The 12,069-nt window shown below is 35.7% G+C and overlaps 1 protein-coding gene across 5 annotated transcripts in view; it reads left to right on the top strand.

Annotated features, from left to right (window-relative positions):
• The window catches only part of atos (atossa), a 121,468-nt gene extending 109,667 nt beyond the window's left edge, over positions 1 to 11,801 (top strand). For all 5 annotated transcript variants that reach the window (XM_045750258.2, XM_045750253.2, XM_045750254.2 and 2 more), the window contains 2 exons: positions 481 to 716; positions 3,782 to 11,801. In XM_045750258.2, coding sequence (XP_045606214.2) covers positions 481 to 716; positions 3,782 to 3,950 — 405 coding nt within the window. In that variant the 3' untranslated portion in view covers positions 3,951 to 11,801. The remainder of the gene's footprint in view (positions 1 to 480; positions 717 to 3,781) is intronic.
• The last annotated feature ends 268 nt before the right edge of the window (positions 11,802 to 12,069 follow it).

Here is a 12,069-nt window from a genome sequence, read left to right as displayed (position 1 = left end):
CTCCTCCTTCCCACCTCTCCATCGTCTCCCTCAAGCCAGCAACTACTCTTCATAAGGTAAAGTAAATATTAAAACACTACAACAAAACATTTATATTTACATGTGCAGTATTATATTTACATAAAAAAAAGTCATACAAGTATGGATGTTTTTGGGAGTGGAACGGATTAAATTTATTTCTTTTATTTTAAATGGGGAAATTTGTTTCCAAAGACGAGTTTTCCAGGTAACGAGCTCGGTGCCAGAACGGATTAAACTCGTTAATAGAGGTTCCACTGTACTGGGTAATTCAGATAAATGTAGAGCATACACATAGTTACGAAACGACACTCTCCTACAGTTGCTTGCAAATGTCTTTATACAGTGTATTATGGTACCTTGTTTTATTTAAATTTAATGCATATGCTGTTGAACCATTTTGACAATTAGGCCTATATTGGTCACTTTATGTATTTTTACTTGTATGGAATTATTTTTTAGGGTCACATTAACTTGGGCAAAAAAGGTTACCATGTGCCAAACAAAGGAACCGTTCAGGTGACACTTTTCAACCCGCACGGGACAGTTGTGAAGATGTTTGTGGTCATGTATGACCTGTCTGATATGCCGCCCAATTCACGCACGTTCGTCCGTCAGCGTACACTCAACATGCCTGTAGGGGCCAGTGATTCCGATCCTAATGCTCATCAGTGGCTCCGTTACCTCATACATCTCAGGTATTGTCTTACACTTTGTCTTGGTTATTATTATTAAACATCCTGGAGACTTCAGGCGTTTCCATGCTGCCAGGTTTTATTTTCTAGGTTTTTCTCCGTACAAAAGATTTTATTTGATGTGAAAAGTACAGAATCCATAAGTTTTTATACAGCTCAGTTTCTTTACAAAATAAAGAAGGTAAGAACACTTCAATTATGTATTTCAGTGATGAAAACAATTATTTCGCTTCCACTTTTGGCACTAATTCTATTTTGTCAGGGGTGTGTTTTCAAATATCTTGATAGTAAACTGGCAATTATACATCTGTGCTGGTATACAAGTGCCTTATTACTAGGATATGCATTGGAAAGTTTGGTATACAGTACACTAACTCGACTTCAATGTAGTGTGCATTAAATATAACATTTCAGGTGGGTACAGTACATGATTTCATTCATCTTGACGGGCTTAAGAGCTTCTCCTTCCCATGGCTCATCTTAGGTCTTACCCTACTGTGTGTTCCCTTGAATATGACATGGCAATTGGTGTAAAACCAGGTCCCCCATTACTACTGGGTGAACAGGGGTGTACAATTCAGAATGGGTGGCCAGGAGTTGTGTGGTGCAAATGTACTTGTCTAGTATTGTTTATCAGTGTGCTACAACTGCATCGTGGACTGTTATGCAGGTCGTAAGGGCATTGCAACAATTTGATTTTGGGTACCTATACAACTGATCAATTATAGGCAAGATGACTTGATTTGATTATTCAATATAGAGGATATGCCCAAGAAATTTGATGTTTCTTGGGAAATTGTGGTGGTTCACTGTATGAGGTTCCTCAAACCAATCCCTAGACTATGGTTAAATCTAATGGGAAAAAATGTAGAATGGTCTATTAAATTTTACTTGTTTTATAGCATTATGAAGACACACAGTTGATTTACTGAATTGCAGATGGATAGGGACATGCCAGAAGGCATCTATCTCCAGGAACATGACCAGAGTTAATTTTATTTATTATACACCCAATTACCCATCCTGTGGGTAGTAATGGAGGTTACAAGTGGACAAAATCATTTAGCTTAGCAAGTTTTGATAAGCTGGTTATACAGTTTAATCAACAATTGGTTTGAGAACAACCACATGCAGTCTCCTAAGCTAAGCACCTTACATATGCGATGAGCTAGTTTCATAATTTGATTTGTATGTCGTGTAAACAACCCCATATACAGCGGGTGGCAGTGGAAAGGTTGCAATCGCCTATTTACTACCTACAGTTAATGAATGAACTGGGGGGGTGGGAAGGTAGGTTACTTCATTGCAGATTTTATTCATGGTGGTACATTTTTTGCATTGCCCTGAAAATTGCATAGCGTTTCGGGCAAATCTTATGGTTAATAATGAAATCGAGGCTTACATTAAGGATTTGCAGCGAGTTGTAATTTACAAAGTGAAAAGTTAATCTTGAAGAAACACAGTGACCGACATTCATAAGTATTCATTAATTTGAGTTGATACAATTAAATTTTGTAATTATTTAACATGGCAATAAGGAAAGTGTGATAAGATAATTGAATTATATGTTCAGTGTAGTACTAAGTGACCTGTAGTAGTACAAGGTGGGGTACTATGGTGAGGAAATCGGATACAGTAAATGATTTTTTTTACTTTTGAATAAAGTATAGGTAGAACAATTAGTTAAAATAAGTCACAGTGGTTATCCAAGAGGTACGAGAGTGCTGAGGTTGTCGGTGTGGACTCCTAAAGATTGAGGATCATCTTAGTAGTTATCTTCACCACCACTAAGAAATAACTGAACCAAAATAAGTGCTTCCTGGCCAATATCTCTCAAATATGGGCACAGATGTTTGGAGTAGACAGCTGCCCTATGCCAACAGAACTCTTGAAGGGTTGAGTGTATCAAATTTTATAGACAAGCCTGAGACAATACTCAAAATGAGCAGGAATCTTGTGCCAAAGCCTCACAAGACATGCAAACATAACCCATCCCACTCTACGACCTGTGAGGTTTCTTAAAGGGTGGACGAGAGCTACTGAGTCCTCCCTAAAATGGGCAGAACCTCCTGGACAGAGCCAAAGGAGGCTGTTGGAGTAGACAATGCACTGGGATTGTGTAATTTCTGGAGTGCCACTTCCCAAGCTAAAGAACTTGAATAAATGCCATCTACTTCACTCTTCTTTCCCTATGAGAGGAGGCAGCAGCAGTCATAGGTCAAAAAACCTGGTTCAGCTGGTGAAAAGACATTATGAACTTTCTTAACACCTTCAGTAAGTCGAAAGATTGAGTGGCCTACAGTCATCTGAATAGGTCAGCTCTGACATTTGTGTACAACAATGCAGTCAGGCAGCCATATTCTAATCCTGACAAGATGGCAGTTTAAAGCTGTCTACACAGGATAATATTGAGGGATTGAAACAGCCCTGCACCCAGCACTAGTGGTTATCAGCGTAAAAAAGCGAAGTTTGTGTAAAAGTGCACCCACAAGGTGCCAGGAACATCTTTCCCAGAGCTAAGACTGAACAAATTAGTTGCAAGAGGCATTCTTGCAACAGGCCATTTTCTAGCACTATCTGCTGTAGGCAGGAAAATAAAACAGGCCTGTGACTGCACAACAGATGTCTTGGTTGTATCTGTTGTTACTTAAGAGTATTGATCCTTTGTTGATCAGCTAGATGTAGATCTAGGGAAGCCATCCCAAAAAATAGAAAAAAAGTGAGGACTGATAACAAACTGGGAGTTGACAGATCCAGTGCTGGTGGCACCTGGTTTCAGGTTGTGGCAACTAGCAGTTGGATAGTACAGTACTATAGTTTGTATGTGTAGTGGTTCCATTGACGTATCTTTGATTTCAAGTGCAGTATTACTTTGAAGTTTTGTTCAATGTAGACAATTGTACCATCTGACAATTGTTAAAGACTGAATATTGACTTTGTGTCTCCCTCCTTCTGTGATTAGATGTGGCATCTGCAAGATCTCTCATCAGGTTTTTTATCCACAGATTTAATATCTAACCAGAATTATTTGTAAACCTTAGACAAAGTATTGAAATATTTCTTCACAGGTTTGTCAGCTCTAAATCTGGCAAGATCTACCTCCACACTGACATCCGCATGCTAATCTTCCGAAAAAGTGATGCAGATGCTGCCACCCTGCACAAGACCAGTGTTCCTTATGAACTACGTTCCTTTACACATGGTCCTACAAATCCGAAATTTTCACCAAGGAAGTAGGAACGATGTTTTGTCATACTCATTGATGCAGTTTCTCAGTCACGTCAAACACTGCCTAGTTTAGTAAACTTTTTTTTTCTAATGGTGGACATGTATTTTGACAATTATAAAACTATTAGATTTTAAACAATAAATATTGGTGTTAAAAAATGCAAGGTACATTAATGTATTTTAAATTTATTGAAACTGCAGACAAATTTGCATTTATTGGCAGTGAATGAAGAACTAGGCTGGTTTTGTGTGTGTTTACACAAAATAGACTGAGCAGGGGTAGCTTATAAAGTATACTTGTTATGACTTCCAGACTAATTGATGTCCTGTCATCAAAAAATATACCTTTTTAATTTTTAATGCTTCCAGCCAGACATCTAGAATAGGTTGATAACCATCCAGAGAAATATTAGGCATGTCATGTTATGACTGTGTGTGTGTGTAATTACCTAAGTATAGTTACAGGATGAGAGCTATGCTCGTGTGTGTGTGCGCGCGCATGCGTGCTCTCCTGTGTGTGTGTGTGTGTGTGTGTGTGTGTGTGTGTGTGTGTGTGTGTGTGTGTGTGTGTATTCACCTGTTTGTGCCTGCAGGATCGAGCCTTGGCCCCTTGGATCCCGCCTTTCTAGCCTTTGGTTGTTTAAAGCAATGACGCCTGCCCTTCTTCTATCATACCTAGTTTTAAAGCTATGAATAGTGTTTCCTTCCACAATGAACTTCCCCTTAGTTCATTCCATTTCCCCACTACTCTCTCACTAAAAGAAAACTTTCTAACATCTAACTCATCTGAGTTTCCAGCTTCCACCTATGTCCCCCTTGTTGTGATTGTATTTTGTGAACATTTCGTCTACTTCCATTCTGTCAATTCCCCCGAGTATTTTGTATGCTGCTATCTCCCTGCTCCCTCCTTTTTTCTAATGTCAGGTTCAGTTCCTTCAGTCGCTCTTCATATCCCCATCCCATGCAACACTGGGACTAGCCTTGTCACAATTTTTATTTTTATATATAACCTTTTTCCAGTTTCCTAATGTGTTTCTTCAGGTGGGGGTTCCATGATGGGGCTGCATACTCTAAGAGTGGTCTCACGTAGGCAGTGTAAAGCACTCTGAATGCCTCCTTATTTAGAATGTGTGCGCGCACGTGTGTGTTGGGGGAGGGTAAATGTTCATATTGGGTGACTGCAGTTAACTTGTGAATATGCATTAGTGTTTAATATTGTATTGTAATATCTCATAAGAATATGCAGAATTATGAGATCAAATTTTGAAAACCTGGTGCGGTGGGTGCCTGTCTGCATATGTGATAGAATGTTTATAGGTAAAATGTTACATGCTGATCTCAGTATTGCATATATAATTAATTTTGTTCTTAATGAAGCCAACACCTCAAGGAGGAAAGAGTTCCCAGAGGAAAAAGGCATCATAGATATATATATAATATGTATGTGGATACATATGTATGTGTATATATACATACATTTCAGTCACACTAGTATTCCATTTTTTCTTAATTTTGAAGGCTTTGAAGTCATGAAAAAAAAATAATTATGGAAGTTTATATTTTGGTGAAATTCATATAAATGTTTTGAGTCAAGGTCAATGGGAGTCCACTATCTTGCAGTCTTTTCTTCATGTTGATTCCTGCATTTATCATTGCATTATGCTCTTCAAGGATGTGATCAACTTCTCTTGTACTCTGCTGCTCTCCTACTTCTCACCAATCTTAAACTATTTTACTTCATTTACTCATTTACTGGAAATTACTTCAATCACAATGTTGCATTCCATCATATTTTACTCATATGTGATCATTTTAGGAATCAAAATTTTGTCACTTGAGTCTTGCCTCCCAAGCCATCACCTCATACCAGCATTAACCATTCGGCTTATATTACGATAGAACTCCTGTCCCTGCAACTTTTTGTAACGAGTCAACAATATTATTTAATAAGCATTTTTTATTCTGGGTATTACCTTCCACATTCTTGCCTTTACTCTATTGCTTCAACCTTGTGTTTATTAAAAAGCCGTGGAATATAACACAGCATTTCTTGCAAATATTTTAAAATTTGCTAAATTCTTTATTTACCTTTATTTCTGATCTTTTACAGCTATATTATGCACCGTGTCCATCGTCTTGGATGACACATTATGTGCAGCCAGTGTGCAACTTGCCACTGGTTTTAGATTGTTTTTGTGTATACTTATTGGAGATTTTCCTTTTTTAATGCGGCTTTTTTTTCTCTCTCAAAAAAGTTCTCCAGCTGCATTAGTTTTTCATATTTGCTCTTTTTAACATTATTCCAAACACTTTAGTGCCTCGCTGCATTTAAATATGAGACTTGCTCATCTCCGCTATGTACTTAGCCATTGTCATCATGTTGTGGATTACGTGTTCATCATGCATATCCACCCGATCCTTGTACACTAGCTTCTTTGTCTGTGCATTTGTTCCAGTTACCCGATCTACCACTTAAACTTGCCACATGCACCCTGTCCTGTATTAACCATACTTGTGTGAAAAGTTACAAGCATCACATTTATATTTGTCAATTCAGGAAAAGTATATATTTTGATTTTTGTGTATATTTCTTCATCTTTACCGTTAAATTTGTTGCTTTATACATCTTCACAATCTTATTGTATTAATGCAGTTTGACATTATTATATGATAATTTAAATGCACTTTTGTGTGCATACATGCAATGAAAGCAAAAATTTCAATATACAATTCCACCAGGGTTTCTTTACTCTCAAACATCATGTTTAACAGCCTTGTGTTTACATCATTTGATACAATAATCTTTACCATATCAAACCTTTTATAATTTGCAGGAGCATACACACACACTAGTACATATTTTTAATCCATTTCTTACTTCCTCCATTCTCTGCATCCTGTAAAATTATTTTATGCCTCCTTAGTGACAACAAAATACTTTCTTCTTTACTCCTTTACTTCTACCTTGGATCTAAACATACTCCTTGTATAAAGCTTTTGAAATATTGCTGTACAGTTCCATTGTATTTTCCACACTTGTTTTCTCCCATTCAGTCTCGTCTCGTATAAAATGTTCTCTCAAGAACCATTAGCATCATGTATGATCACATCCTCGAGTCATAATTTTGCATACAATGTTCCTCTTACTACAGTGAAGTTTGATGTCTTCCCATAAAATGCAAGTCTTTATTTTGATTAGGCATTTGCACAAGTGCTTGGTCCATGAGTTCAGAAAATTCTCTGTATGCTTTCTGCTTTTCCATTTGCTAGCGACATGAGCCAGTGAAGTTTGCAATATTTAAATAATGTTGAGAATGCCCTTGTATGTCTCCCATGATAGGGCATAGGCATCTTTTGCACATAGTTATTCTTATACATAATTGGTTTTCCCACTCCCAGACAAAGAAGCCAGATTTTGGCTTCTGTAATTTTGAGAAGTCTTGCTTCCAGCCAGTAATAGGTTTATTACTTTCACAAATACATTTGACATAATATAATGAACAAAATCTGGTTCTAAAGAACAACGATACTGTGCTTAGCAGCTCATCATTATCTCAGAAATATCAGATAAATACTTTTGTATGATATTGAAAACTTTTTCCAACTGTTGCAATTTCAAATATTTGCTTGCAGTTAGGTGCTCCATAAGGAGTTTTAAATTTTGTTAATTTATTGCTGCACTATGATTTACATGGTTGTCTATTTATTGGAGGAGCCAAGAATGGAATGCCAATTGTACTTTGCCTTAAACCTGAGGCACTTTGCTGTACTGCAAGTGTTGTGGTTTTCTTAGTGCCAAGCTTTCAAAATTCACATTAACTGTATTTGGATACTTTTTGAGATTATTATAGAAAAGACTTAGGACTTTACCCTGTAATTCTTGATGGGGTGAAAATCTCTGAAATTAAATACTGGACACGTGAAATTCTTTGACTTTTGTTAAGAATAATTATAGTGTAACCACACTACACACAGAAATCACAATAACGTGATGCATCAGTGAACCATGTTGTAGCTCAGTCGATTAAGGTGGCGTCTGGGATGCTCACAGACGTAGGTTCGAATCCTTGTCACGGCCCTTGTAGATTTGTTTATGGTGTAACCAGTTGTGTTTTTAGATTTTCAACTTGGGTACGTGGAAAATACAGGCAAGGAGATGGGAGCCCACATTTCTGCGGCAGCTAAGAGAAGATAGAATTCGGTATATTGAGTTTCCTCCTTCCACTTCCGGTAAAGGTATTTTGAAAGCTGGTGAAAACAGATCAGGCATTTGTACTATACCATTTTCAGACTGCAAAAGTTACACAAATTCTATCTGGGTTGTCATAGTTTTGAGAAGTTGAATAGGTTTGGAAGATCCCTAGTGGAAATAAGCTTTTTTTGAAATGGTTATTTTCAATTTTCAGAAGGTGCATTTACATTAGATACACATCTGTCTTGGATACAAATTACTATGTTGATTCCAAGATGTGTTGGTCAAGGTCTTGGGGCTTTATATGAAGAAGTCTCGAGGTGCATAGTTACTGCTTACTGTTCAGTGTAGTCTTGGTTAGTTTCTTGTTATTTGCTTCTTCTGTTATGGGATTAATGTTTCAGAATGCCTTCTCTTTCTTATAAAAAAAAAAAAGAAAAGAAAAGAAAAAATAAAAATTCTGGCTGATGCACATGTTGATTTTAAGAGACTTGCATATTCTCCCAGAGCTTCTCTCAGATCAAAGACAGTAAAGTCTTGAAAGTAAGAAAAATAATTAATCCACTTGATTTATATATTTTGTTTGTCAGAGACTGAAGTACTGTACTTTTATTTCCATGTTACTGTTCAGATAGCAATATATTGCAGAATTTGTTGGTGCCATTCATATTTTATTTGTTGTAAGAAATGATGATAAATTCTTAATGTAATTTCTATTGAGAAATTCACACTCGAGTACTTGCCTACAGTCTTCAAGTTGTTACTTAGACAAAACTAGTTTGTAATGTTACGTCCATGATCTTGCGTATTTTGGATAGTTCTTGTACCAAACTGTGATATCATTAGCTTGGTACCAGAAGATATATAAAGTGTATTATTAGATAAAAGTACCTTGAAGTTTGGTACAAGAATATCTAAAACTAAAAATCTCTGGACAGTATTCAGTAATGTGCCTACAATGTATATTTTTTGACGTTACTCTTTAAATATTAGACGGTATGGAATGACTTTCTGCTGCTCATTTTAAATGTTCTTTGAGAACATTGTTTTTTTTTTTTTTTCTCCCATTGACTAACTGGAACTACCTGTCCATAGTGAAAAGAATCTCCCCCTTAACCAAGATTTATACAGCTAAAGGTGCATAAATATTTTATTAAAATTAAATCTATCCCGAAATGATGTTAGTAAAATTAAATATTTTGAAAGTTATTCCCACAAGATAGAATTTCAGATGTACATTATACAAATATGAAGTATAGAACACGAGGAACATTTGAAAACACGTGTAGAAGTTGCCATTCATAAAGCCATAATGTGTTATATACAGTACTTAGTGCAGAATAAGACTCCTGGTAAAAGTTAACACTAGTGGAGCTGTGAAGCCGCCACCAACTCTCTCTCTCTCTCAGGACTTGCATTTGTCTAAAAAAAATTTTTATTAGGTTAAACTCATATTTTAAAACTGATTTTTAGGCTTATTTAAGAAATGACATTTTAAATAGCAATCCATGAAAAGAAGGCATTTGATGTTAGTGCAATTTTATGCGAAGTCTTAATTGCTTTCGTGAGTGTCAAACTTAATATATTTTATGATTATATTAACTGTTTGTCATTTTGAAATATTTGTTTGGAAAGAGCTTTTGTTTTATCTTGAATTTCTTAAATAATTTGACATTGGTATATACTGTACTTTGTCTGGTATAATAATGGAATAGGTGTTTTAAAATATCACATTTATTCTGCTATTGTAGATCAAAGCAATACGAGGATTATCTAGTATATTTCGGGTTTCCAGTTCTTTGTTCAAATTAGTTTTTCCTAATTGTCGATTAAAGTGCTTTTATTATTTGCATTATATTCTCGTTTCATGTAATTGATGCACATGTTACAGCAGCTTTGACAACATTACAAAAATGTATTGATCTGAAAATTAAATTTTTTAAAGGGTGCTCCTGTATTGTGATGCTGTACTTATTAATGCCTATATAATGGTTGAAGTGTGGTATTGCTGAAGTCTGACTACATGCAAGCAAAGTAGTAAACAATAGACTTTTAGGAAGGGTAAGTTGTAATTGTAATATGTGAATGTTAAGAGAACACTTTGATATCAGTGCTACCATCTAACATGTTGACTGTGGGCTAACTGTTGATAGGTAAATGTAAAGTTTGAAAGGTTGAATCTAAATAGAGAAAAGCATAATAGCAATTAAAAACTGGTATTTGTACAAGAGTGATTATGACAAAACAGTGGGACTGAGCCCACAGAGACTCTTGGACTCTAAAGGTCGCGAAGGAAGGCGCAACATGTTGCAGCCTCTGGTTCATAGCCAGAATTTATGTATAATTTTTTAATCTTAAAGATCCCTAAATACTTTTTTATCCTTATTTAATCTTAAAATATTGGCACATCCCACTTGCATCTTATTTTGGTCCACAAGTCTTGCTTGAAATTTATATATTTCACTAGGAAATTCATATTTTATATTGAAAGCAAATGGCAAATGCTTCTACATTACAAAAATTAACTGATAGATTCATTTGGTATGCATCTTATTTACTTTTGGTTCTTTTGAAACTGTGTAGAGATAGTTGCTGGCTTGGTCTTTATAATAAAATATTTAGAATAAATAGTTCAGTCATTGGATTGAGAAGTGTGGGGAGCAGGGAAGTTGTCGAGAGCAACATGACAAGCATCAATGATGCATAAAAAAAAGACTACAAAATTCTATCAAACGTTTAACACTCCCCATAGCACGATCCCTAGTTTCACATTAGTATACAATCTCATAAATCGGTAAACATTTAATTCGTTACATTGGAATGTGGTTTTGTTTAAAGGCCAGCTGGCATGTTGTTCGGGATCACACTCGGCTGTATAATGGCTCACAGGCCTTCATAATGATACAAAATCCATCATTATGAAGTACTCGGTGTATGGCTCAATTGATATCAGAATAATGGGCGTGTTCAGAAAATGTCTTTGACTACAAAGTATGTTTTACTGTACTAGAATAAGAGGAAATTTTAAATGTGAAATTGCCTTTCATAAACTTCCGATGTTTAAAAGTTTCATTAGTATATTGGAAAAAAGATATTGGAAAGCACAAAATTATTATTCTATGGTTTGTTGAAATTTGCCATTTTCCAACTGTAGCTCTTGTCCATTGCCAAGGATGGCTCGCTACTTCGCATAGAAGGCTGACAGAGGAGCAACATCAGGTAATTACAAAGCTTCCTCCTTGTCTTTCTTTTTCTCAGCTTTAACTTTTTAAGTGTAAATATTTGTACAAAGTAAATGTTGAATATGATAGAATATATGATTATTATAATAAGGCTAAGGAGCCTCATCAGTAACTTTTGAGCTTGTCTTTCATGTGTGATTATTTTAGCATCGACTTGAGATTTGAAACTTCTGTTTATTTACTGTGCTGAAATGTTAATTTGTAATAAAAATTGTGGATAAGTTTTCTGATGAGTCTTTGATAATGTCTCCTAAAGAAGGTCTTTCGACGTAGATAGTAGGTAACCCCCTCACTTATCCAGACTGTCAAGTACAGCAGCTGGAAGATGTTAGTTTTTATTACAAAGACTTTAAATATAGTCTACATCTATTTATATTATGGACTTATCCAACTCTGTATGTACTCGGAATAAAAATGTAGCTCAAATTTGTTTGAAGGTCCTTCAAAAATGTTTGTGAAATAGTTTGAACATAAAATATGCACTTTAAACCAAATATTAATTAATTCCATTCACTTGGGCTCTAGGAAACTCAAACTAGTGCCCAAGTAAATGAAATGATTGTTTCCACAATAGTGTGGTTTACACTTTACTTTTATTGTGAATCGACTATAAATGGGGGTCTGTAGTTGATTCACTTAGTGCCCCAGTTAGTCCTTAGTCCTGAGAGTAAGCCAAACTACTAGGTTATCTCGA

Source organism: Procambarus clarkii, chromosome 49, assembly GCF_040958095.1.
Source record: "Procambarus clarkii isolate CNS0578487 chromosome 49, FALCON_Pclarkii_2.0, whole genome shotgun sequence".
Taxonomy (NCBI): Eukaryota; Metazoa; Arthropoda; class Malacostraca; order Decapoda; family Cambaridae; genus Procambarus; species Procambarus clarkii.
The sequence above is the reverse complement of the archived record's forward strand: the minus strand, read 5'-3'. Positions and strand labels throughout refer to the sequence as shown.